Source organism: Fopius arisanus, unplaced genomic scaffold, assembly GCF_000806365.1.
Source record: "Fopius arisanus strain USDA-PBARC FA_bdor unplaced genomic scaffold, ASM80636v1 scaffold00005, whole genome shotgun sequence".
Taxonomy (NCBI): domain Eukaryota; kingdom Metazoa; phylum Arthropoda; class Insecta; order Hymenoptera; family Braconidae; genus Fopius; species Fopius arisanus.
Genome location: NW_011887744.1, coordinates 1,679,413 through 1,706,182, shown reverse-complemented (window position 1 = coordinate 1,706,182; position 26,770 = coordinate 1,679,413). Strand labels below are relative to the sequence as shown.

The 26,770-nt window shown below is 41.4% G+C and overlaps 6 protein-coding genes across 9 annotated transcripts; 4 read left to right on the top strand and 2 right to left on the bottom strand.

The window, feature by feature from the left end:
* The first annotated feature begins 580 nt into the window (after window positions 1-580).
* Secp43 (tRNA Selenocysteine associated protein) lies at window positions 581-2,909 on the top strand. Its single transcript, XM_011315910.1, has 5 exons — window positions 581-778; window positions 857-1,054; window positions 1,598-1,920; window positions 1,992-2,191; window positions 2,660-2,909. Exons 1-5 carry the CDS (start codon window positions 737-739, stop codon window positions 2,782-2,784), a joined length of 888 nt encoding a protein of 295 aa, XP_011314212.1. The 5' UTR covers window positions 581-736; the 3' UTR covers window positions 2,785-2,909.
* On the bottom strand, window positions 2,896-3,753 carry mRpL18 (mitochondrial ribosomal protein L18). Its single transcript, XM_011315911.1, has 3 exons — window positions 3,477-3,753; window positions 3,271-3,384; window positions 2,896-3,197 (listed from the first exon to the last, which is right to left on the bottom strand). Exons 1-3 carry the CDS (start codon window positions 3,671-3,673, stop codon window positions 2,960-2,962), a joined length of 549 nt encoding a protein of 182 aa, XP_011314213.1. The 5' UTR covers window positions 3,674-3,753; the 3' UTR covers window positions 2,896-2,959.
* A 172-nt stretch (window positions 3,754-3,925) lies between these two features.
* ida (anaphase promoting complex subunit 5 ida) lies at window positions 3,926-7,111 on the top strand. The gene is made up of 7 exons (XM_011315909.1): window positions 3,926-4,072; window positions 4,396-4,445; window positions 4,763-5,148; window positions 5,219-5,677; window positions 5,747-6,179; window positions 6,280-6,669; window positions 6,729-7,111. The coding sequence occupies exons 1-7, from the start codon at window positions 3,946-3,948 to the stop codon at window positions 7,095-7,097; spliced, it is 2,214 nt and encodes a 737-aa protein (XP_011314211.1). The 5' UTR covers window positions 3,926-3,945; the 3' UTR covers window positions 7,098-7,111.
* Window positions 7,112-7,460: 349 nt separating this feature from the next.
* On the top strand, window positions 7,461-15,694 carry LOC105273457 (carboxyl-terminal PDZ ligand of neuronal nitric oxide synthase protein). 3 transcript variants are annotated; one of them, XM_011315907.1, is made up of 10 exons: window positions 7,461-8,417; window positions 9,054-9,201; window positions 9,622-9,693; window positions 9,952-10,041; window positions 10,125-10,289; window positions 12,253-12,585; window positions 12,708-12,899; window positions 13,009-13,200; window positions 14,539-14,808; window positions 15,095-15,694. In XM_011315907.1, the coding sequence occupies exons 2-10, from the start codon at window positions 9,094-9,096 to the stop codon at window positions 15,590-15,592; spliced, it is 1,920 nt and encodes a 639-aa protein (XP_011314209.1). In that variant the 5' UTR covers window positions 7,461-8,417; window positions 9,054-9,093; the 3' UTR covers window positions 15,593-15,694. The 3 variants fall into 3 exon arrangements, with proteins under 3 accessions (XP_011314209.1, XP_011314208.1, XP_011314210.1); XM_011315906.1 differs by having other exon boundaries at window positions 10,122-10,289; XM_011315908.1 differs by lacking the exons at window positions 7,461-8,417; window positions 9,054-9,201; window positions 9,622-9,693; window positions 9,952-10,041; window positions 10,125-10,289 and adding an exon at window positions 11,405-12,087.
* Window positions 15,695-17,351: 1,657 nt separating this feature from the next.
* On the bottom strand, window positions 17,352-26,648 carry MED23 (mediator complex subunit 23). 2 transcript variants are annotated; one of them, XR_892903.1, is made up of 4 exons: window positions 26,557-26,648; window positions 26,227-26,471; window positions 22,107-26,134; window positions 17,352-17,398 (listed from the first exon to the last, which is right to left on the bottom strand). XR_892903.1 is itself a non-coding variant. In XM_011315904.1 (3 exons), the coding sequence occupies exons 1-3, from the start codon at window positions 26,599-26,601 to the stop codon at window positions 22,351-22,353; spliced, it is 4,074 nt and encodes a 1,357-aa protein (XP_011314206.1). In that variant the 5' UTR covers window positions 26,602-26,648; the 3' UTR covers window positions 22,051-22,350. The 2 variants fall into 2 exon arrangements, 1 of the variants encoding a protein (XP_011314206.1); XM_011315904.1 differs by lacking the exon at window positions 17,352-17,398 and having other exon boundaries at window positions 22,051-26,134.
* Window positions 17,895-21,671, top strand: LOC105273547 (transmembrane channel-like protein 3). Its single transcript, XM_011316044.1, has 8 exons — window positions 17,895-18,134; window positions 18,225-18,652; window positions 18,828-19,019; window positions 19,119-20,498; window positions 20,649-20,828; window positions 20,897-21,180; window positions 21,247-21,424; window positions 21,503-21,671. Exons 1-8 carry the CDS (start codon window positions 17,910-17,912, stop codon window positions 21,669-21,671), a joined length of 3,036 nt encoding a protein of 1,011 aa, XP_011314346.1. The 5' UTR covers window positions 17,895-17,909.
* Window positions 26,649-26,770: the final 122 nt, after the last annotated feature.

Here is a 26,770-nt window from a genome sequence, read left to right as displayed (position 1 = left end):
AAAGTATCAGGAGAACATGACAATCGAGGAGCTATTCATTGAAATTTTCACTGAAGGTGAAAAATTCGAAATTTTTGTAAAAGTATTAGGGGAACATGACAATTGCGGAGCTATTCAGTTTTTAACCATTATTTCGATTTATTAGCCAGTTACAAAAGAAAAAATTGGAATTATTAAAAAAAAAAAATCGAATGACGGCGGGACCGAACCCGGGCCGTCGGCGTGGTAGACAAGCACGTTACCATTTAAACAACGCGCTCATTACGAAAATATAATTTCATTAGTGGTATATCTTCAATATATTGAATAGTTTTTTCCATTGAAATTCCACAAGATGTGGTTTCCCCCTTCCATACATTCTACAGTCGGCTAAATTTCAGTTAAACAAATAAAAAACAAAAAGCATTCATACCGCAGAAAATAAAATTCACCCCGTCGACTTGATGGACACCCCAGCATTGCAATAAAAACTTAGTTAATAAAAAAAAAACACCCCAGCATTGCGTGTGGAGCCCTCCCTCTCTTGGGGTGCAGTACTACGATGCCGCTGGGGTCACTCAAACCCCCAGAACTGAGCCTCTACTTTAGTCAATCCTCTCTGCCGGGGAGCCTCTCCTACGAATGACGCCCTCCAACAGTTGAATTTGTAATGTCAATAATTGATCTTCAAACAAAATAAAAAAGCTTCGTTTTGGATTATTAAAACTTTCATATAAACAAAATAAGATCGAACAGAATGTCTGGACCAATGGTGTTATGCCAGCTGTGGATGGGAGGGGTGAGTACAAAATTGTAGGTTACACCACTCACGATTGATCAGGTTTGATTTTCACTGCTTGGCCTCCTGATTTTTCAGTTGGCGCCGTACATGACAGAGAGTTTTATTATGAACGCATTTCACAAAATGGGAGAGCAACCCCAAACAGTTAAAGTAATGAGGAATCGCTATACAGGGGAACCAGCAGGCTATTGCTTTGTGCACTTTCCCACAGATGAGATGGCCCTCGATGCCATGCACAAATTGAATGGAAAAGTCATTCCAGGGTCCAATCCAGTGCGTAGGATATCTTTCTGCTTTTGAGATGATTTTTGCGTTGTACAGAAGTAATTAAAACCTTATCGGGGTCATGTACTGTTTGTCCACTTCAGTAGCGAAGTGGTAAACCGTGATAAGTCAATTTATTTCTTCGGTGAGTTTGTCAGAAATCATTTCACCAATATTTATAAAACTGAGAGACACTCACATTTCACTTTAAAAAGTTTCTCCTTGAGATGTCGAGATTTTCATTGAAAATTCTCTAATAATTCAAATCGTCTTATCATCGTTTTGAATTTCGCTACTGAATTGCGGTGTTTTATTGTTCGCCCAATGCGATTGTATGGTCGATGTGATTCTCATTCATGAAATATATTTCGTTGACCTTTTTTTTCATTAGCATTCACCCAACAGGTGGAAGAACATTGAAATACCTGAAATAACATAAAATATTGAAGATAAAATCCGATAAGGAATCAGACCAACTGAACGTGTGCAGCATTGGACAAATTATTTTCAGAGAACGTAGTTAAAAAAATGATTAATTTAATGAATCTGCAGGCTATTAGATTCCGACTGAATAATGCCAGTACCACGGGAAAGCCAGCAGCAGACCGAGAATTCAGTATTTGGGTTGGGGATTTATCAACTGACATCGATGATTACTCTCTTTACCGAGCCTTCGCCGCGAAATATAATTCAATCAGAACAGCTAAAGTTATCCTGGACAGTTCTGGATTCAGCAAAGGATATGGATTCGTCAGATTTGCCAATGAGGAGGAGCAGGAAAATAGTCTGGTGACAATGAATGGATACAGAGGACTCGGTACAAAGGCCTTGAAGATCTGTAATGCTGTGCCTAGACCCTGGAGCAAATTGGCAGTGTAATTACCAACGATTTTGTCTTGAAATTTAATTATCTGGGGATACACATGCCATATTTTGGTTTTTGCAGGTCGACTCCTCCTCAAATGTCTTCGGAGTACTCCTCAACAAGCGTTAGCAGTGATTCCTATAATTATTACGATACTTCTTCCTACTGGAATAGCTACAGTGCGTGGCAGCAGGGTTACTACGAGAGTGAACCCACTTCTGATAACTATAGTAATTATGTTTCTGAACCGAAACCTGAGGAGGATGATTTAGAACTCATTGGTACGTTTATAAGAAGAGTGCTTCCTTCTCAAATGATAATTAATTCATGTTTCCTATAAACAGATCCATTTCTTCATCAATTTTTATACAGTAGACTCCAGTTATAGTCACGTGCATGGGGCTGTAGGGGAAGCGAATTCAGAGAATCCGATTTATTAAATTGATTCAATGGTTAATTAACTCTCACGCTAAGAAAATTGGCAGCTACCTCTGTCACGGTCAACACAAGGGAAATTCATTTTTCGGTTTTATTTTTCACGGAATTCAATTACTCACCGGACGAAATAATAAATTTTTTCCATCTTTGAGCCCGGAGGTATGTCTTAGAATGGGGGCACTAAAAGATACGCGTGAAAAGAAATTGAGGAGAGGTGTGACTATAACGGGATTCTACTATAGCTTGAAAATGAAAAATAGATTCCCTTCACTAGAGATATTAAATTTATTTATTTTTGGGGTTTTTCTTAGAACATTCGATACCAGTGGACATAGACAAGCTTAACAGGGACATAATCGAGCAGGATTACAACATGTGGGACGCCCTAGAGAGCTCGAAGTGGATTCCATGTGATACCCTTGAACTGTGCTACTGAACAATACCTCCATAAACGAATAACTTCCAAAAATTAATACAATATATTTGTATTAGTTTGAATTAAGAGTATGAATTTCTGAAGTATTTATTTCATGAAATAAATGATGACTTGTAAATGATTAATCCAATGACTTTTATTACCCCATCGCTCCATAACATCTCATTCCATAAATTCATGGCTCCATAACATCCCAGGGTTTTTCCGGTCTGTCAAGGTCCCAGGGTTGCGATTTTTTGTACACTTTGGGCTCAACGAGGTCAACACCACCCTCTTTCAATTTTGACAGTAGTAAATCGACTTTTCCACCTTTTGGCAGGTGGGGACTGACGTGCACTGCGAAAATTCCACTCTCTAAACATCTCTCTGCGAGAACTCGACCCATATTCATGTACGCAGAACTGTCGTTATATCTGAATCGATGAATACAAATTATTACAATTGATTTATTTGTAATTGCATTGCAATGAGTTTTATTTCACTCACGAATAGAGACATTTCTTCAAGGACCATTCTTTAGTGGATGCTGTGATAACAGGACCATTTTCTATATGCTCTACATGAACTTCGAGGTGTCTAACTCCTCGTGTGATGACCAGTCTGGAAGTTCAAATTCATGTGTATCAATTTTTGCAGAAGGAGCTGTTTTGAATTTTTTTTTATCTAGAAGAAATCCTAGGATAAGATATTACTGATGCCAAAATTGTCGTGTTACTCGCTCCAGATGATATCCAGTGGGTTTCCTAGCGATTCTTAGCATTTCCAAATTCCTGGGATTCCTATTAGATACTTCTGTACAGTTGTCGACAAGAGCTGCGTTGGAACTAATTGCATTTAACCCAACCCTCGAAGAATTCAGAAATCCCAATTTTCTCGTTAATATACTCATTTCGCACTTTTCCCTTTAATACCAGAATCGCCAGAATCTCATCAGTATGATCACAAATCAAGGGCAAACCTAACCTAGACTTGGAGTGTAAAAAGGTGGCGGGTTCTCAACATATCTGATCGACAATGAAGATGTGCCCTGGATTTTTGTTCAATTTGTTTACACTCGTCAGCTGTGCCAGTAGTAGCTCCATAAAATCTGAGATGTTGAACCGGTGTCTATTGTTGTTGTAGGATAAATTGAAGTTCCAGAGTTAATTGAACAGATTTACGATGAGTAAAGATCTGCTGAGTATGGAGGAAACCTCCAGCGGTCACAAGGCAAACAAAGAGACTCTGACACCTTACAAAATTGGAGTAATTCTGTTGATAAAGGAATACTGCATAGCCATTCAAAGATGTGAGAAAATATTTCGTTAGCAATTGATGTAAAACAATTTTGTAGTGAAGCGAGAAAACGAGGTACGTTAACGGAGGGATTCAGTAGAGTTTTCGTAAATATCTCTGAAATTAAAGGAAATAGCGAAATCGTTCTAATGACCTTTTGACTAGTTCTTGATTAGCTCTGTGAAAAAGATGTTTACAAAAAATTCACGATCTTTCGTAATTTCGGAGATATTTCCCAAAAACTCACCGAACAAGCAAGTCAACTTGCAGTTTTACTACTTCGCTACAAAATTCTATTCGTTTCTCAGTTAGATTACCTAGTTCGATCGTTTTTAGCTCCTCCAGAACGTCGAGACTTCTGCATTGTTGCATTGAAATTAATTCAGGTGTGTAAAAATCCAATATAAATGATTACAATAACAATAATTGTCGAAATGTAGATTTATGGGGTGCGCTATTCAGTTGAGTTGCCATAAATTAATATCAAAACAGAATTTTTTTTCTTCATTCGATCCAAGAGGCCGATCTGGGATCTTTGATGAAGAAAAATTACTTCACATCACACAAAATGAATTAAAGTTATGATTGTAAGATTAATGAGAATTAAGGAAGAATTGAAGATACAAAACGTCCGCGTTGCATTGTAACAATTATTTGTTCCTCTTTTAAAAAATCTTTTAAAAAATCTTCTAAAAATTTTCAGTCTCCAGATATGGATTTAAAAGCCCTCATATTCGCTCTGTGTAAAACTGAATACGTTCTCCAACGTTTCGCACGTACAATGGAAGTTGAATGTGTGCATTTAACAAACAAGAGCGTTGGAGTCGAGGGTCTTTTGGAGTTGTTCGACGTCCTCTCAAGACTGGTTAAATCTCCACAGGATCATTCTCTGAATTCCTATGCACTGTGCAGAAGTTCAGTTCTAGGTTTGTACGTTCGTAGAACAATCATCTTCTTTGAGGAGCTGGCTTTCTCCGAAGTTGCGCAATTGTACGATGCATTCGTCGAGGACTTTGAAGAAGCTGCCATGGCCCTGGCGAACGCGCGAAGCCTTCCAACACCGAGGGTGGACCTCGGGAATGTAAAAGAGTAGGAGAATCAACAGAATTCGTTACGATGTCCCATTTTCTCATCACTAATTTTTATCAATTATTTCCAGAATATCCAAGAACAAAAACATCTGGGATTGTAGAAGAGCTGAGCTGCTGGTGGCTCAGCAAGCCCAAGCTCTCCAGACAGACGAGCACAAGGCGATACCCCCAGCTAAACTCCAAGTTCTCGTTCGAGAACTTCTGGCTTGCAATCCCTATTACGCAGAAGCCCATTACCTCAGTTATCTCAATTGTCTCAGAGTTAATGAGTACTGTGGTGCTCAGGACAGTTTGTATCACTGTTTTGACAGGCTCGCACCTCTGGAGAACAGATCAGCAACTGACGACAGGTCCAGAACATTTAGATATGCTGCGCTGAACCTGGCAGCTCTTCACGCACAATTCGATCATAAAGACGTGGCCAAGGCTGCGTTGAAGGAGGCCATTATGATGGCTCAGGAGGCTGGGGATAATGTTTGCTTGCAGTTGGCACATGCTTGGATGTATCATTTGTCGAAAGAGAATAAGTGAGTTCACCATTTTATTAAATTCAAATTATACATGGAACTTTAATCTTTTTTTTATTATTTTTCTAGGAGTCAGTTGATCGAACGTTCAGTTGGAAAAGCAAGCATGCTAGGTATCACTCACACAACGAGTCTAGGTTTAATAGCTTCAGCACACAATTCAGCACTAGAAGGGAAGAGTCCATCGCACGTGTTTCAGACACTGATTAAATCGGACGTTCTCAACTGTCAGCACTCCATGACGGATCTGATGTCGATGTCGTACGCGGAGAAAGCAGCCCTCTGGGCTTACTATGGCAAAGCCGAGATGTCCATAGTGTCCTCACAACTTCTGTTGCTTCATAATTCGGGAAACAAGAAACAGACAATGTTCAATGGGGCCTCGACGTGTCAAGCTGTTGTTAATATCGTCAATGCCCTCGTAGAGTTTGGGGAGTACAGTTTAGTGGATGTTGTGTTGGATCACGCAAAGGAGAGGTTCCCTAATGAACCCTCTAATAAGGTAAGTCTAAGTTTCTCGATTTTAACATGATCAATTGATTATTCAATTTTTTGAAATTGTAGTCATCGGGATAAATAATAATAATAATATTGTCTTGCAGATATGGATGCTGAGTCAACAATTGTATCAATTAACCAAATTAATGAGACACGAGAAATGGAGTGACGCCGAAGCGACAGCAAATCAAATATCAAGTTTAGACACGATTGAGAGTAAATTTAGACTAGCTGAAGTTGCTCTGGCAAAGGGAGATTATCCAACTGGTTTGGATCACATAAGTAATATCGAAAAAGACGAGGATTTGAATCCCCAAAATCGAGTGAGGGCGATGATTCTGTCCAGCCAAATCATGAACTCGTCAATTCTCCCAGGGAATGGCATAACAGGAACCAATTCCTTAGTTTTATTAAACTCAGCACTGGAAATGGCGACAAAGTATCATCTCTCGTATTACGAGGCACTGGTGAAGATGCACTTGGCGAATGTCCAGGTAATTAGATTAAATATTAACATTTTGGTAGTCAATTCACTCGACTCGCCCTATTGCAGCTCATCATGGGAATGCCAAATCAAGCGTCCACCCTCATAGACGAAGCGATTGTTCAGATCCTGGCTCATGGTGGCTGGTACGACCAGGCCCGTGCCCTAGTTCTCCACGCAAAGTGCCTCGTGGCGACAGCCCCACAGGCTCCAGACAGGCGCAGAGCGATCATTCAAGATGCCATAAAAGCTCTTCTCAAGGCCAGAACTCATTTCACTAAAGTCGAGGCATTTGGCAAAGTCAAGAACACAGTGTATTTATTAAGTTTACTGTATAATGAGGTAGATCAGAAAGCAGAGCGTAATCAGTGTGCCTTTGAGTTTCGACAATTCGATGAACAATATCCAACGAAAGCTAATACCTCAACATTGTATTAATAAAAGTTTTTTAATTTTTCACCAATAATATAAATATCACTAATTTCATCCAGATGTTCACGAAAATTGGCGTATTATCCTCAGATTGAATAACTGATGAGTTTCGCTGGTATAATTTTAAAAATGAGCTCCAAAAATCCCAATGAATTTACCAATCATGGAAATTTTTTCGAAATAGTTTCTAATTGTTGGAAAATTGCAGATAAATAACAGAAGAAAGTAACATCGGAGAAAGCATTCGAATTTTACGCGGTGCTCCAATCGCGCGCCTCTCGCGGCTCCACTATACCCCATGATATTCCAAATGTATATAACAGAATATATATGGTAGAGCGGGTTTAACAGAATTCTCAGTGTGCCGTCGGTTTCGCCTTGTGACGGGGCTGGATGCCTTCTATGTCGCCGGGCTAAGAAACAACCTGGAGAGTGGGACAATATAAATTTTTTTCAAATTCCCCCCATTCTTTTTATACCAGAAACGCTCTCTCAGGATCTATCGCGCACGTTGGCGTCATCCACTGTGACAACGACCAGTTTATGATTGTGTGGAAGTGAATTTTATTTATCACCAAAACAACAATCGCCCGAGTGATTAAAAACAAATATTCAAATAAACTTGATAATCCAAAATTTTTCACTCATCTGAAATTCTGGAGACGTCAATGAGCGGTTGAGCCTCGTGTTCTCTCACTGACTCATTAATAATTCAAATCAGTTATTCCCTCGCGTGAATTTCGAAATAGCGCGTGGGACAATAGCTGGGGAATGCGGGAAATTGGAAAAAAATAAATAGATAAATAATAAACGCATGTATCCACGGGGGATTAAAAAAAAACGGAGCGAGTTCGTTCCCCCCTTGGATCACGGGCCATTCAACCTTGGCTCCATGCATCCAGTGCAGGAGAGAAGTTGCTGCGTGCTACGCGGTAACAGATAGAAGGGAAAACGTGTGAGAAATGCGGAAAAAATTTGTGACAAAGTTAAACAGCCACTTGGTCCAGGGAAAAACGTTATAGTGGAATTTATTAATTTTTTTTTTCGCAACCTCTGGAGCTGTCCCTGGGTACATCCACTGGTATTAGTCGAGCAATTTGTCGAGTATTTCTTCAGGTGATTTCTTCAGGTGACAGGATAAAGTTATAAAGAATAATTGCACGGGGCGAGGATTGTTGGTATCAGTAAGAAGTTGTTGGGTGTTCCTGGAACAACTGAGAAGTGGAATTTGTTCACTGGAGTTTCGTTCCTGTCCATTACCTCGACCACTTGGCCGCTGTGGCACACGGCATCTTCAGCAAAACCTACGGGTACAAATGTGAATGTGTGCGTAGACCGTCTTCTCCCCTACTTCCAATTTCCCCCCCTTTCTTTTTAACTCATTTATTTCCTTTTTCAAAAGTCTTGCTGTAGTTGTATCTCTGTCTCACCATCCGCTGTCATCCACCGTCTGGCTTCAGCAGCACTCACACCGTCAATTTATCGTCATCCCATTGATCCATATCGAAATTCACTGGAGACCCTTGAGCGGTTGAAATAATTTCACACGTGAGATTATTTCATGATTTAAGGAAATTAATAATTATTTTTTCATGCGAGGAATCAGCGTGAAATCTGGATAAATCCCAATGGTTATTGACCTTGATGATGTGAACGCTGCTTGATCTCAGGTGCGCGTACACAAAGGTGCATCCTCCTGATGGAATTCAAGTTCGTCTCCGCAATCGAGACGCTTCTTATACCAATGTAGAACAAAAATAATGAACATTATTTCCCACTACATAACTATCATCAGTAAATTATTTGGCTCTTCCATGCAGACGCAATTACGTTATCCATTAATTATCCATTAATTATGCATTAATTATGCATTCATTATCCATTAATTATCCATTAATTCAGATAATTGAATTATCAATCGTTTGACTGGTAATTATCATAATGGAATTTTCGATATTGCAGCGAATATAAATAATCGTAATCGAGGGAAAACGGGCCGAGAATGCCCTCGAAGAAGCAGTACAATCTCGTTCACAACGATGAGTATGATACCAGGATCCCGCTGCACAGCGAGGAGGCCTTTCATCGTGGCATCGTCTTCCACGCTAAGGTAAGATCATTCGAAATAAGAGACATAGATTGAGACAATGAGACAGATGTTGGCGCCGTCAACCGACCTACGACGAAAAACTAACGTGGACTAAACACAATGAGGCCATCGACTACGACAACGATGATATTTCTGTAACTGAAATTATTGCCCACTGGCTTTTTCACCACTCTACTGTGCTTGTCTCCATGACGTCATTGGCTAGCACGTGGTTTATTTTGGAAACTGGTATCATCCCTCTCACGCGAGACACCTAGATATTGCGGGGGGATAATCTGGGGTTTAATTTCTCATTAGAATGCACAGCATCTCATGAGATACGTGCAATTACGTCAGGGCCCCTCTTGTCTTTGTTTATTCCTTCAATTTATGTTTTATTCATTTTTATTTTATTTATTTTTTTATATTTATGGATTTCAGTTCATTGGGTCCATGGATGTACCACGACCCACTAGCCGAGTGGAGATCGTGGCGGCGATGCGACGGATTAGAGTAAATAAATTATAAAATATTTTATCGATTTTATCAAGTCCGTGACGTAGGATTGAGCTGGTTCAATTCATTTGGAGTGATTTTCTTGGGAAATAATTTACAATTTAATAAATTGGCAATCGCCTGAAAATTTTCTATTCAAGTTCTAACAGTGTAACGTTGAATGGATCAATCCTGTTTCACGACTTCGTTATGAACTCCACAGTTAATTAATAGGAATGATAACAATTAGCTAAGTGCTCTCCAACTTTCTTGCAGTACGAATTCAAAGCGAAAGGTATTAAGAAGAAAAAAGTAACTCTGGAGGTGTCAGTGGACGGGCTGAAAGTAACTCTCCGAAAGAAAAAGGTAAAAGTTTAATCCATAAATGTTAATTAATCGAGAGGGTGAATTAAAAAGCTCATTAGACTGAACGATTTTTCTCTCAGAAGAAGCAACAATGGATGGATGAGAACAAAGCATTCCAGATGCACTATCCAATCTATCGGATATTCTACGTTTCCCATGACAGTCACGATCTCAAGATATTTAGCTACATAGCACGCGACGGCAACAGCAATTCCTTCAAGTGCAATGTTTTCAAATCTAGTAAAAAGGTGAGACATTCTGGGAAATGATCGGGTGGTATTCCGCTAAGTTCCTCGAAGGCTTCGCTCTAAAAATCAAACGGTTTTTCGTAAAAGGAGATAATGATGCTTGATTGTGTGGAAAAGGAAGTGAAGGAGAAATAAATCAATAATGAAAATGGAAACCGATGATTTACAGGCGATGTGCGTTTATGGATACGGTTCAGAGGTGAATGTTTACGTTACAATATCCCCTTGAATGAATCGGTGGGAATTCGATTAATTTTTGTCAAGTACTATTGATTACTATTAATTTTTATCGGCTGTATAACAGCTTCCGTCATAATTATCTTTATTCCCTTGATTTTTTTATTAATTCACGATTTTATCTGGAAGGAAACTCGTAAAATAATTTCCGTCATCTATTCTTATAAAGTCCCATAACTTTCGATAGACCCGTCTTCTCAAAAAAGTTTTCGAAGTATTCGGTTTATACTAGTTCCAGGGAAAATTTTGTTAAGATATTTCTGAATCGTGAAACAAATATCGACAAATTGAGAGCAGTTTTTCAGTGAATAACTCTAGATGAAATAAAGAGGGAAATCATACCAGGAATCCTCTTTCACCTGTCATATCATTCTCCGAAGGAGATTCTCATCGTGAATTACAACCGAAACAACGCGTTGATCTATCGCGTAAACCAGAGAATGGAAAAATTTAAATCCAAGAATCCTCGCATTTCGATGCACCAAACGCTTGCCAAAAAAACGTACAATAAAAAGTCACCGACCACACTCTTGAACCCGATACACCGGCATGTTTATTAATACAACGAATTTAACAAATTTTCCCCCCCGAAACAAAAGTGCGTAATTTGTCGGAGTCTCGAAATGACGGTTTGTTTGAGAATTCATTTTCGTTGTTTGCCATTGCACCCTGCAATAGTATTAGTAGATAGCTCTGCCAAATAGACAGGGGGGAAAAATGGGAATTATTTAATCGTGTTGACTGGCTTTTCAGTTCCACATTCACTGGCTCGTAAATGTACACTTTTTCTTTTTGAAAAACATTTCGAACTTGCCTCCAACGTGCGACTGTGTGTGTTTAAATACACGTCGGAGTTATTAAAATAGCATCCATAGTTCTCTGTGTCTTGGAGTGTGGGCAACCGTAGGCAATACACTCCAACTGCTCCTCAGTTCTCAGTCATGTCCGGTTCAACAGGGATCATTGATTATTCGATCAGTATTTGCAATTGATAATCCCATCCCTCAAAAATCATCACCAATCCCCAAGCGAGACCCATCGACTTGTCCCCCCGATTTGCCTCCACCTTTTCATTCCCATTTTGAAAATTAATCAGACAAATAGTGGAACGAATCAACAACGTGTGTGACACTTGAAGTTTAGCTTCTTAATTACTTTTTGAGCACTCTGGAGCACTTATGTGGGTAATGAGGGCGATTATGTGCGTCAGACGTGCGGCGAGTCCCTGAAGACCAGGGTCAAACGTGTTGAGTCCGAAATACAAAAGATGTTGAGAAATCCGGGAAAATTGACGATTACATCGGAAATGCCAGGTGGTACAGGTGGTGCAGGTGTTCAAAGTCCTGGAACACCGGAGCCAAGTACCCCAGGAGGCACTAGACCTAGAAAAAAATTATCCTTCAAGGAGCCAGAATTTTTTGGCTACTTGAGAATGAAAAAACCGTCATTCAGAGCGAAGCCACCGGTTCTCAATCCTCCTCCTGCCACTCACCAACAGACCCGTGTCTCGTTGGATGAGCTGCCTTTCGAGGAGGAGGACGAGGATTTCGAGGAGCTCCAGGTAAACTATGTAAACCGTCTTAGAAAATTTAATCATGTCCACTCTCAATATTTCACTGCTATGCGGTCTAAAATTATTCCATTTATTGACGGTAAATCGGTTAATATCGTCTCACAAACCGAAAATTTAACGTTTTGAAAATTTATCGGTGGCTTTTTATTGTAGAGTCAAGCCATGAGGGTAGTTAGGACGGTCGGACAGGCCTTTGAGGTGTGCCATAAACTAAGTCTGAATACAGCATCCGAGGAGCGAGATCAGGACAACGATAAGGAGAGGGAAAGAAATGACGATCATCTACCGCGTAGTGAAGATTACGAGGACGAGATGACGAATGATCGACAGCCCATTATACAGCCGCGTTCACCATCGCCCAATCTTCATAAAGACATATCGATCTTGGGGGATGGTGAGGATCCAGGACAGGATCAGCCGACGGCCATCACACCTTGTATTATCAGGACGCATTCCTCGGCGTCGCCTATCAGGCAATCGCCATCGGTATGTCATCCTCCAAACAGATACACAATCAAAATTTAATCCTGAAAATGTCTTTTTACACATGATTAAATGTGAGAAGGGTATTCTTCAAAAAAAACTTCACAATCCGATTAATTTCGCAGGGAACAGTTCCGTCTGACTGCGGAGACATCCTCCTCCTCGGTGGAAATGAATTAACTTCACTAAAACATGAGATACAATTACTCAGAGAGCGTTTGGATCAGCAGGGACAGCAGACCCGTGCAGCAGTGGCACATGCCAGACTTCTTCAGGATCAACTCGCTGCAGAAACTGCCGCAAGGGTCGAGGCACAAGTAATTTTCATTAATCTCATTGCATCTTTTCCACAATAACCGACGAATTTCTCAGATCATACCCCACACCGCGGATACGCGTGTCAATCTTTTTTTGTTACAATTTTAGACGAGGACACATCAATTACTGGTGCAAAATAAGGAGCTCTTAGAACACATTGGTGCCCTAGTGAGTCATTTGCGCGATCAGGAACGTACATCTGGTATCCACGGTGTTGTACAGTCACAAGGTGCTCAAGGAACGAATAATCCCATGAATCAACAATCACCAAACGTTCCCGACCTGTCCACTCTAGGCCAGGTAACGCTCTATCGAATGACGCCGTGATACTCAATCATAAAAAAAAAACAACTCATCGAGCTCAACAATTCTTCTACGCATTTTATACTATTTTTATTTCATTAATTACTTAATTAATTTTAAATAACTCGAATTGCAGCTGCCTACTGTTTTAGCTTTTTAATTGTTTCTTTTTTTTACACAAACATTTTTTTTAATTAATAAAACGAGACAAGTGAAATGATAAAATTGATGTGAATTCCTCGACCACGTGGGGGACAAGATGGACAAGAGAAGATACCGAAGGGGGCTGAAAAAGGGAGAGAGGAGGAGTTGGGGAAAATACCCAATTGCCTGTGCTCCAAATATTTTTTATTTATACCACTCGGCTGTTCAAAACTGCGCATATATACATTAGTCTCTGTCGTCTTTGCTGACATAATTTTGCTTTGCATCGAGAGAGATAGAGAGAGATGGCATAGGCAAGTCAACGTTTGTGAAATTTTATGGTCGACTCTGTGCCACTATGCTGCCTTCGTACGCCTCTAATCCAATAATAAACTATTCGTGTGGCTCTGCCTAAAAAGCAACGTTTATGTATTCACGCACGTGGATACTTTGTTCGATATTGCTCCATTTGCCATTTGTCTTGCTGTGATGGAGAGCCCCTTCCAGACTGGATTTTTTACGATTAAGGTAATGAAGGATCAAATAATCACCCCTAAATACCTCCATCTAAGGATCTTCATTTCTTTTACCCAGAGTTACCAATTTTTTGAGTTTTCTGACAAATTAATTACAGCACTGACCCGCAAAAATATACCACTTTTCCATTTTATCAATATTTCATGACTCACCAGGTTCCATCAGCGTGCAATAATTTCCCAGTGTTTTTTCTAAAGTTTTATAGATTCTTAAAAATTCAGATAAAACGCAGGAAAGTTAATACACGATCATGACATCTTGGGAGTCATTGAACAATAGTAAAATATGAAAACGGTATATTTTTTTCGCGTCAATCCGATCAACAATTCATCTGAAACTCGAGAAAACGGTAATCTGCGCTAAAAGAGGGCACAACTTCCTTAAATACCTCTAAGGACGAGTGACCAGCAAAACAGTTCCGGTCGACTTTTTTTTTAAATGTTACTAACAGCTCTTTTTTTGTGGCAAAATGCGATGATTTTTTTCCCCAGGAAATACGTTTTTATTTCTTTTCCATTCCCTTGAAATGCGTCCATTAATAAGTTTGCATTTGAGTTGGGATTATTATTTAAAAACAACCGACTTTTTTATCCCACTCTCTATGATTAATCGAAAAGGTGGTGGGATGTATTTCTTATGGAATATTTCTTGCAGTCTCACTCGAGGACGGGACAGGGTTCACCCTGGGAGCTGGAGCCACCCTCCTTCACTTACTCTTACACACCAGACCCTCTTTATGGTACTGAGGGACTTGAATTAGGGGGATATGGTGCCTCCAATGATCAATTGCACTTTCAGACGCAGTTGCTTGAGAGATTGCACAATATTAGTCCTTATCAGACTCAAAGGTCGCCGTATGCTACACCCTCGCCCTATCCCATGCCAGCTGCGAGCTTTCTACTCTCGCCTACGAGTAAACCATCGGTACTCAATACTCGAAAATTATTCTATTATTCGTCACATCCACAAGTGTAGACGTGGCTTATTTTGCTCGTTCTATTTAAGTTTATTTTTCTACGGCATGTCATCGACAAAAACAATGTCATGAAGACAAATCAGATTTTTTTTATTTAAAAAAAAAACGAATAACCTTCGTATTGTGCAATTTGTTGTGTGAGCAAAAGTGACCCTCGTTTACACAAAATTATTTAATTCGTACCATCGGAAATGAGAATTTCCATGATTAGTTAGTGAAGAATGTGTTTTTCAGAGTTCCCAGGCACCCTTGAGGTTGTCTCAAGCGAACAGCTTCGCGTCTTCCCCGGTGATGCCTCATAAAATGCCAGGATACACTTCCCAGTCAGAGGACGCCCTGTCCGACCTTCATGCCCTGATCAAACCTCTTCCCTGTACTCTCCCACGCCAGAGAAATTCCCTCCACTTCGCGAGGGACACGCAAGACCCGAGACAGCAGAGGGCCAGCTGTCCACCACAGACGATGGTCACCCTGGATCCACCACCCCAGGGCAGAAAGACCGAGCAAAAAAAGCCACAGGACAGTCCCAGGCCGCAGGGAAGTCCTGCCCGAGACACCCCAACCAGGGAATCCCAGTCTCTCGACAAAAATATACCCAAGAGCAGTCTCGCAACCATTCTGCGATCTCCTGGACCTCCACCTTCCAGGACAACCAGTGCTCGTCTTCCAGCGCGCAATGACCTCATCAGCCAAGTACAACGAAAGACCTGGGCGCGACACACGACCAAATAGAATGAACTATTAAATAGAATACTTTATTAAAACTGTTTCCAGTTCCAGGTTGTTTGGAATACTTAAAGACTAATTGCAATAGGATAATTCATCATTTGTGTAAAGTACTTTTTTCTTTTTCAAATATATTTGAATAATATTTTGAGGAACATGCATCAAGTGTTTTATTATTTCATCTTCTCTTCATGTACCCGAAAATACTGGGGAGTTAGGATCTTAAGGGTAAATATCGGTTTATTCGTACTTGAATGGGAATGAGGCCATTTGAATTTTTACTCAGTCAATCGATAGAACTCGAGGATAACTACAGAAATAAATGAATGAAAAGAGGAATGCTGAAGAGTGGTAATAATGAAGGGTGTGGATGGCCACTAGTTAGATGAGGTGTGGCTACTCAGGATTTTAACGACTCTGGCATATTGCTTCAAAGGGACAAGAGGGTAAAGCCATTAGAGTAGTGACCAGCGGGGTTGTTCGAACCCCATCAATTTTACCCTATCCTTTTTCATTTCCAATTTGGATAAGAAGCGAAGACCCAAATGGATCCCGAGGAGGATAAACATCAGTCGAAACGCGATGGTCTGCCGAGGGATGAATTGGGAGTGGGGATACTCCGAGTCGGTTCAATCAAGTCATCCTTCACCTCTTCATCATCGCCACAGGTAATCTCGTCATATGCCACGGGATTAATTAAATCACCGATACTCTTCGGGAATTTATCGTCAGATAATGTATATTTGTCGTTCTCAAATGCGAATTCTGTTTTTCGGTGGAACATTTACACGCGATATCGTCACAGTAGATATTCTTGGCCTCGTAAATTTTCGCTTCGATGAACAGAAACGAACAGAACTCCTTTGGACGCACTCCAGACTTTTTTGTCCAATGCAGAGATTCATTAAATTTTATTAACTACACTTTAATTCCATTCATTCCAATTCGAGAAGGTGAAACTGTTTCTTTCTACACTGGATTAACAGATAACGTGCAAGAGCTAGTTAATGAAAAATTTCCTACCAATTATTTAAATTCTCATCTATCGAATTATCACCGATTAGCACGTGATTAGCGTTAAAATAAAAAACTGCAATCAATTGATTAGTGCTATTAATTGATTGCTATATCAGAATTGACTTCGACGACAATTTAATAATGAGTCATACCCATAAGTGTCCGAAGGGGATACAAATGCCACGAAATAAATGAGCCCATAGTGTAAGGATTAATCCCTATCGAAACGAGGTAATAATGTCGATGAGGTGGTTCGTTAATGCTGGAATACTGGCGTGCGTCACGCACACCTGAAACGATTATTGAAAGGGGATGTGTGAGCTTCAGCAGTGATTAGTCTAGGGTGTAGCGAGGTGTGGCAACACGTGTACTTAACGGATTCGGAGTAAGTCTGTCTCAGGGTGCGGTGGATTTGGTTTTTAGTTGTGGCTCAGTGTGACTTTTTCCTCTTGGTTGATTTATCGCACTCTCTGGGGATTCAGGCAACGGAGCGGCATTCTGTGACGTTTGCGCTGGTCCAGGACCTCCCGAAGACCGAAGATACGTCGAGGGACTCCTCTGACGTATTCGAGATGCCCCTGTCTCCGACACTGCTCGCCCACGTGGCCAGGGTCGATACCGCTGAGGAGGAGGAGGAGGACGATTACTCCGCCTCAGTGTCCGCGATTTTGCAGAGGAAGTCCTCCAGGAGGTCCAGCAGAAGGAAGAAGCGCGGATCATCTACTCTTCTGAATGAAGATGCCGCGGATATCCCTGGGAGCTCTAGGAGACGCTCTTCTGTGTTTACTACAAGCTCTGGAGAGTATGTTAAGTTATTTCAGTAGTTAAGGGTGTTACATCCATTTACATCCATTTATAGCCGAAATCAACGTTTTTTTTATTTTTATGGAATTTACAATAGGATTGACCTGAAAAATATAACGTTTTTGCGTTTTTTTATTATTTAATGACTCACAAAATTTCAAGGTGGTGCGAGTATTTATTTCTACGTTTTTTCGAGACTTTTGAAAAGAATCACAAAACTGTAGGGAGAATGCATGAAAATTATCGCAACTCTACTGAATTTCTTGAGTCATTAAACAATGACAAAACACAAAAACGTATTTTTTACATCAATCCCATCGAATGATTTATCAGAAAAAAAAAAAAGTGAATTTTGGCTGGAGGTGGGTGTAGAACATTTTTAATTGTTCAACTGCTGAAATCACACATTCAATTCGTTGCTGATTCGATTTTTACATCCAGTAGTATTGCAATTGTGATTTGTTTAAGCACAGCGATCTCGATTGACGGGTGGGATGAGGACATGGAGGAGAGGATGAAACAGCAGCAGATTTTTGAGAAGCTGAAGGTCCACAAGGAAGTATTGGGGTCTGTGAAATATCAGCCATGGACATTGAGAAAGAAAATGAAATTGGTGAGACAAGCCAAGTCGTATATCAGACAACATGAAGGCGCTCTTCAGGTTCGACTTGCACAGAGTAGGAACACCAGGGACATCCTCACCCAGGTGTCGATATTCATCAACAAGGTGAGTACCTAGTGCGAAAAAATCTGTTCTCTCAGTAGATGAGCAATCGACTAAAAATTTTTAAATGGCGTGCTCTTCGGGTGCCAACAGAAGTGGCAGTATTTTCGAAGAGAAATCGTCAATCTTCAAAAGTGGATGGTACCCTGGGAGCTCAGGATTAAGGAGATCGAGTCTCACTTCGGTTCTGCTGTAGCTTCTTACTTCATCTTTCTCCGCTGGCTCTTCTGGATTAATTTCGTGATATCCTTGATACTGACCATCTTCGTGGCAGTCCCGGAAATCCTGACGGCTGATCATAGTCTAGCGGGTGATCGCAAGATGATGCCCCCTGAGGTCAAGGCTAAAGCCACACACCTGTTGACACTCTGGGAGTTCGAAGGAATCATTAAATACTCGCCTTTCTTCTATGGGTGGTATACCAATCGGAACCCTGAAGACGTAGGATACAGAATGCCGCTCGCATATTTCGTCGCCAATCTTGTCATTTACACGTACAGTTTCGTCGCTATACTCCGCAAGTAATGAACAATCCATTCAATAAACTGTCAGAAATTCATTCAATGGGGGATTGAAAATTCAATTCCATTTGAACTTGTTACTCAAGAATTACTCGATTATGTAATAAAAGTAATTTTTGACAGTGGATATCGATATTTATTATGAAATCGAATTCATGCCACATTTCGTCTTCAGAATGGCGGAAAATTCCCGGATGAGCAAGTTATCAGAGAAAGAGGACGAGTGCGCCTTCTCCTGGAAGCTCTTCACGGGGTGGGACTTCATGATAGGAAATACTGAAACTGCACACAACAGGGTAGCAAGTACCATCGTAGGATTTAAGGAATCCCTTCTGGAAGAAGCGGAAAAGGAAAAGCAACTCGGACAGTCTGTATTCTCCCTCAATTCGTTCATTAATGAAGATAATTTCATTAATGAAAATCATTAATTTAGTTAATGTATTTATTAATTATTTCCCTTCGACAGCTGGAAAATAACAACAGTTAGAATCCTCGTGAACCTCGCAGTGCTATTCCTCCTGGTGTTGTCTGCCTACGCAGTAGTGGAGGTTGTCGCAAGAAGTATGCAACCTGACGCCAGTAGCAGCTGGTGGAGGCAAAACGAGATCACAATAGTCATGTCCCTCATATCATTTATATTCCCGATATTCTTCGAGGTCCTGGGATTCGCCGAGAACTACCACCCCAGGAAGCAGCTGAGAGTTCAACTAGCCAGAATTATGTTACTGAATCTCCTCAATTTATACTCGTTAATCATTGCCCTGTTTGATAAGATCAGCCACATGGAGGTAGACCTAGATGCTTTAAAACCAAAAGCAGAAGTTTCCCCTGGAGCGATGCTGTGGGATTCCTCCCGCTGTCGAGAGGTTGAATCACCCTGTAGAAAATCTACAACTGGCTTGCCATTTACCCTTTCTCCAAGAAAATCCACGAAGTCTCGGATCCTGACGACGAGTTTAGCAGCGATGAGCTTGATCATTACACCGAACTCAACAGAAAATTCTGTTTATCCTGCAAATCTATTTGAACCACGACTCCCCGATAGTTACGGGGAAACTCTGACAAATGTCGATGGATCGATGGACTACGAGTCGTTTATGTCATTAACAGAAAATACTACAATCCCTGGAGGAGCTGAAAATTCATCCTTTAATCCATCGTTTGATGATCAAGTGAAGTGGCCGACTTATCCCCTCGGAGAAGATCCCCAAAACCCTCAGGACAATTACGATGATTACGATCTCAACGTGAATGGCGATGTGATCTCAAGTTTTACTGAAGGCACTGCTGACTCCACAACTACTGGACGAGAATTAACTGCTGAAGAAACGACTCCATATCCTGAGGAGGAGTTAAACGGAAAGAATTGTGTTTATACTGTTTGTGATGTGTGCGAAACACCGGAGTCGACTCAAGAAGACAGGGGAAACACACCAGTGAGTCTTTCTGCAATATTGAAGCTCAACATAACGACTAAACGAAAACTGAGGAAGTTATGCTGGGAGACAATGTTCGGTCAGGAGTTGGCGAAGCTCACTATGATGGATCTATTCCTCACAATAATTGCTACACTAGGAGTTGATTTTTTACGGGCACTCTTCGTGAGGTACACTCACACCTGGTGGTGCTGGGATCTGGAGAAACGGTTTCCACAGTATGGCGACTTTAAAATCGCTGAGAATATTTTGCATCTTGTTAATAATCAGGGGATGGTGTGGATGGGGATGTTCTTCAGTCCCGGCTTGACTGCACTTAATCTCGTCAAGTTGGGAATTCTTATGTATTTGAGATCGTGGGCTGTTATGACATGCAATGTGCCACATGAAGTTGTATTCAAAGCTTCGAGGTAAATCCTCAGAGTAACAATTAATCGTCAAGAATTTTTTGTACAGTAGATTCCAAACAGAAAATCAATTGAATTTCTCAGGGGAAACACTAGTTTCCGACGAAATTCCATCTTTTGATAATACTATTTTGTCTTTCTTTCACTGTTTAGGTCCAATAATTTTTATCTCGCATTACTTCTTACGATGTTATTCCTGTGTGTTCTCCCCGTGGGCTACGCCATCGTCTGGGTCAGGCCCTCCTGGCACTGCGGGCCATTTTCCGGATATCACAGAATATATTACCTGGCCACCCAAAGTCTGAGAGACGTATTACCCCGAAAAGTTCACAAGTGATTATAAATATAAACATAAATCCAAAATGCAATGAGTTTCGTTGAATTGATTCGTGTATTTTCAGAGCTCTGGATTACATCGCATCCCCCGGTATCGTAATTCCCCTGATCGTTTTGATGGCTTTGATAATTTACTACATGGTGTCCCTAACAGGCTCTCTCAGAGAGGCCAATAACGATCTGAAGATTCAACTGCGATATGAGAGGACGGAGGAACGACGAAAAATGTTCAAGATCGCGGAGAAGAGGCGGCAAGGACAAGACACTGCTTTTGCCAAATGGAAGAAAATTCTGCCACCAACGGGATTAGGAAAAATTGCGTCCACCGATGGACCAAAAATCTCAACAGGTCTCGCGAAAATCTTGAGGTTTAAATCCATGAGATTTAATTGAAGATGGATTTTTTTTTCTGCAGGGATTGGAAATATTCTTCAAGAAAAACGTAAACGAGCAATCGAGAGAATTCGTACTCTGACATCCGAAGGTGACGAGGCAACTGACGCCGAGCCCTCATCACTGCCTGTGGATCCATCATTCCCTAAGGAAGTCCCAGACCAAAGGGAAATTACTGAGAACTGGGATTCAACCAAATTGTAATTCCTCACACGATTATTTGTGTTCCAACAAAAATTATTCCAGTAGTTATAAATTATTATCGATTATTACTCCAGGGGGACCAATATACCACGCATTCACATAGACGAAATAGAACTCAACGCTGCGTTATCAGAGACGACTGATAACGCCCAGCATACACCGTCGATGGGAAATGGAGTGAATGAAGACGAAAGTCATGAAGAGAAAAATGAAAAGAATGAGAGTAAACCAAATGATCCCTGAATCTTGTCACATATTCTTGTGAATCTATGGAAACTGAACTACTGCTATATATTTACATATAAAAATCGAATTGTACAATTCACTTTTGAAAAATGTAAAATAAATCGTCCATACATAATTATGTATGGAATTAAGGTTTTATTGGGAGTACTGATTATTAAATGATTACTCATAAATAATGAGACCATGAAAATGAATCAATTACCGTCGTACACCATTAATTAGGTATTCCTCTGTGATTGCGTATTATCAGTATAAATTTTTTAAATAATAGGAAAAACAAATTTTCTGCGGATTTATATCAGGGAAATCGATGAATTAGAACACTAGACAGGACTATAACGACGAAAAAAAAGGATAAGAGAATTATTTGCATCAGTACAAGTCAAAATACTGCAATATATTTAGGTTAAAAAAATCGAATTGTACAATTACCTCTTGGAAGCTGTAAAATCAATCGTGCATACATCGACGCGTACGAGCGTAATCCTTCACTTTGATAATAAAACTTCACTGATGGTATGATCAATGATACATAAGAATCCATTTAAAAAAGCATCAGTAATCCACGAGCATCTGTTATTAATCCCCCACAAAATCACTGAAGTCGTCGAGACGTTCACATCAATCACACAATGAAATATCCGAAATCCATTGAAGACGTTTCACGAGCTGTCCTTTAATTCATCTGAATCTCCTCAATATTCAAATGAGCAATGAACCTGAGTCTCATCTGGAGAGCAGGCCTCAGTCTCCTGATTATGCACTCGACATCAGTCTTCATCATGTCCCCAACGAACATGTATTTAATATGATACAGCAGATCACAGACGGGATCCATGTATTTCAGTGTAGCCTGCGTTCTGTCGATCTGCTCTAGCATTTCGTAGAGACTAACTGTCAATTCGACAACGCATTTGGGCCTCTCAACATTGAACCGAGCGAGAGTGGGTCCAATTAAGTGACAGGCGAAAATAAGCTGTTCCTCACTGGTGACAGCGGGCTGAAGTTTTTCCTTCACAAACTGCGGCATCGTCGTGATATGTCCAACCCCAGCATGATGCCAGATAGAATGAGTCAGTGCCAGCATGTACGAGTACTTGTTCTCCAGTAGACAATTATGAGTGACATCAAAATTAAACATTTGGAAAGGTGTCAAGTTGTTGTACTGCCATTTGGCAAGCCCAGGACTGCTGATCGTGACAACCAATCGATCATAGAAAGCAGCCCAATAACACTCGGGAAGAGCAGCCATCAGCAAGCCCACGCAGTTGATCCACAAATGAATATCTTTAGGTGGAATGACAGTGTACCCCTTGGCCACAACATCCAGAAGAGAATTGGCTACAGAATTTGGAGCAACAGGCACTGCCATGAGCTCCACGCAGGTAACATACAGAGAATGAGCTGCAGGATTTGGAAATTCATTGAATCTCCAGTCGACTGAGGGAAAGTGCGGAGTACCGGACATCGTTTCCACAATTCTACGTACAAGTCTGATGTAGTAGTCGAGTTCGGGTACCCAGGAGACGGCCTCTTCAGGCACTCTCGACATGTAATGAAGGAACGGTTCCGAGAGGGCCCATCCAGGCGCCCTGATCTCTCTCAAAGACCCTAGAACAGCTGCAACTAATCTCCTCTTCAGCTGTGGCTTATCTCGTAACTTCTTTTCGTAGTAATGAAGAGTATTGTATAAATATGTGACTGGTCTATCGTGGAACTTGTAGAGACACCCCAGGTGCTCCAATAAAATCTCCAGACTTTTGATAACCGGTGGTATCTCCAGATACCTGTGAACCACGATATCAAAGACTGGGAGAAATCTGAGGCAAACATTACCGAAGTAAACCGGTAGATTCTGATACTGACTGGGCCCCCCACTCGCTTGATCCATAATCCCTTCCGGTGCAAAAGTCTCCGGAAATTTTCGGTGAAATGCCAAGTGCTTCTCGTGCCAATTGGACTGCTTCCAGTGTTCTGGGGAATTCTCTTTAACGAATTCTTGGACTCTGTTACGGAATTCAGCGGCTTTCAATAGGAGCAGTTGAATGATGAAAAAACAGACCTGCGCCTCATTACCTTCTTGAGTTCTCAGTGCCAGGCACAGTACCAATCTGTCAATTGTAACAATATTGTACTTCCATATCATGTGATTTATCGTGTCCACGCACTTGTTGACGTGTTGTCCACCGACACTATTAGCGAATTCAAAGACTAGGTAATCACAGAATTTTCGAAGGTGAGCGGAGAGAGCTCTGGCACCGATTCTCTCGAGTATTTTGTAGGCGATAGGACTAATTCGATCTGTTTCGAGGATCATTTTCCATAGGAGGCAGAGAAATAATGGAGGGGTACCAGGAACTGAGAAATGAGCGATTATGTCGTTCTCGTTGCTCATTGACGCCCAATTTCTGTACTCTTCCTCAACAGCTTTTTTTATTTGCTGTTTGTTCTCCCTGGGAACGCTATTCTGTTTGAAAAATTCACTCAGCACTGGGGGAAAGCAGTCAAGAGTGTGAATAGCCCAGGAGTGCGGGGTGTTCTGCATTATTGTAATCAAGAGCTCTTTGCACCAGGTGCCACCGACAGGATCGGATCCTGTACCCGTTACGTGCATGGATCTGGCTAGTGTCAGAACTAGGGCTCTGTTCAGTTCCTCAGACTCTGACGAGACCAGTGTCTTCGGCTCTGAGAGGAATCTCGACAGTTGGGGCTGCACCTCTGCTGATCCCAACCCAGTGATCATCCTCAGGGCTGTGCTCTCCACGCAGAGATGCAGTTGAGTTTGATTTGTCTGGGGTACTGCAGCGAGACTATGAAGGTGGGAGAGGATCTGGAGCCGATAGTGAGGCTGAATGTGATGCATTCTGTAGCTGAACATCTCCAGAAGAGTATAGAGAGTCCCCCAGGCGTGGGACTTGAAGACCTGGGGCAATAGCTGACTTATGAATCCCTTGATCCCGAGACTCTCGATCTCAGTGTACACTAGGAGTCGAGAGTAAGTTTCCACTAGGGCTGGGGCCAAAGGCATGTTACTCTTGGACTGTGCTAGTTTAATAACGTGAGTTACGATACTGTGGATTAAGCTCATTTTCGAATGAACCGTGAGAGAATCCAGGATGGACATTGATAAAGGTGTAATTGGACCTGTAACCAACGCTGCATTGTTCTGGAGGTTCGACTGCAATGGCTGCTGCTGTTGATTCTTCTGAGTTCCCAAGACGGTGTCCACGAGAGTTGCCATGGGTCTGCTGAAATATTCTTGATAGGTCGAATACGCATTGCATAGAAGAGCTATTCTGTAGTCTGATCCCATACATAACGAGGTATTTGGCATCACCAGATGCTGGAGGAATTCGTGGTGTGCCTTGAGAGCTGTTGGAATTGGCCTGTGAATATTGGCGTGCTCCAGTTGAGCTTTCTTCAGTAAATGAATCCAAATGCAGGTGATTGCCATTTGGTGGGTGCATAGGGCTTGATTGTAGTCTGGAACTGGCAGAGGCTCTTTCTCTGGATAGAGGAGATCGTAGAGTTTCAGTACTGGGAGAAAATTGGCAAGTGGATTTCTCTGAATGCTTCCCGATATGAATTGAAGTAAAACCCACATCAAGTGATCTCTTCCTTTCTTCAAGTCTCTAGCTGCTAGTTTCTCGTGAATAGCCATGACGATGTGTGGAAATGAGGCGAACTGAAAGAGAATGAAGTAGATCAGCTGAGAGGAGAGATGCAGCCAGACCCAGTGATTTGCCACTGTTCCGTCCACCCCTTCTGCTTGCATTGTGTCGTTTTCGGATCTCTCCATTGCCAGAATAACAAGCTCCACCATTTGTTCCTCCAGGGCTATACAGCGCTGTTTGTGCTGCTTCTGGAGACCCAGCATTGAGCAGACCATGTCCCTGGAGTAAGGTTGCTCCAGGACATAACGCAGGAGCTCCGTTTGGGGTTTGAGAAGCTCAGCGTCGTATGGAAGGCTCCCTTTCAGTGAAAATTTCAATGTCGTTGGATCGAGCAGCCAGGGATTAATCTGGTGGTCAGCGTATCCAGTGTGCTCCACCACTGGAAGCATCTTTGAATGGCCCACAATGGACACCATCTGCGCCACTGGACGGAAACTCTGGACAAAATTCGATAACAATGAAGCCAACTTCCAGTGTGGCCAATTTTTGTTGTCTGGATACACCTTCTGGATTTCAGTGATGATAAAATAGCTGGGAAGGAGGCAGTTGTTCCTGTCGAAGATGTTCTCGAATACGTACTCCAGGGCTTTCAACTGTGGCTGAACTGATGCGTTCAGGCGAACTGGAATTGTCTGGGCTTTTTCTATACAGCCCCTCATTATTTCCCGGACACCTTTGTAGTCTACACCACCGGTTATTCGACGAATCAGACCGAATGATTCTACCCAGAACTCCTGGAGATCATAGACTAATTTGTCACAACTCAAAATCGACTCGCACACCATCCTAGAAGAGAAGAGGGTGTTAAGCCAAATTCTTATAACTAAAATCGACTTGATTTTTCAACGACGTTGCAGATATTTTTTGAGGCATTTTACCTTGCAGGTAAGACATTCCCAGTGACCAGGCCTTCCAGTAAACCCAGTAACATTTGTAATCGTCGATGATTCGTCATTCCCGCTGCTAGGATAAGAAACTGTTTGACAGCGGCTTCCTGCTGGTCGGCGGGAAGCTTCCCCATGGCCAAACTCAACTCTGTCTGCCATGATTTTATTTTCGCGAGATCGTGATCCAAGTTGTGGACCAGAACGCAGCTGAAGGCTTCCTCGATCGCCTCTACTTTCTAAACACCGCAAACAATGTTTTTCGATGAGAATTTATGTGATATTTTTTTCTCATAGAATTTATTGAGAAATCGGGGCTCTCACCAGAATCTCGTTGACAATATTCGATATTTGGGTTTCGCCACTCATTTTTATGTTTTATGGAAGTAGTTGAGTGATGTATACAAACACACTAGTAGGTTATGTACTTTTTTTATGTGATTTCCACTGCACATGCCCTAGGCCTTCGTCATTGCTCGTCATTATAAGCTGAGGATACCATCTTTAATCATCAGATTATTATTTTTTAAGTGACTTG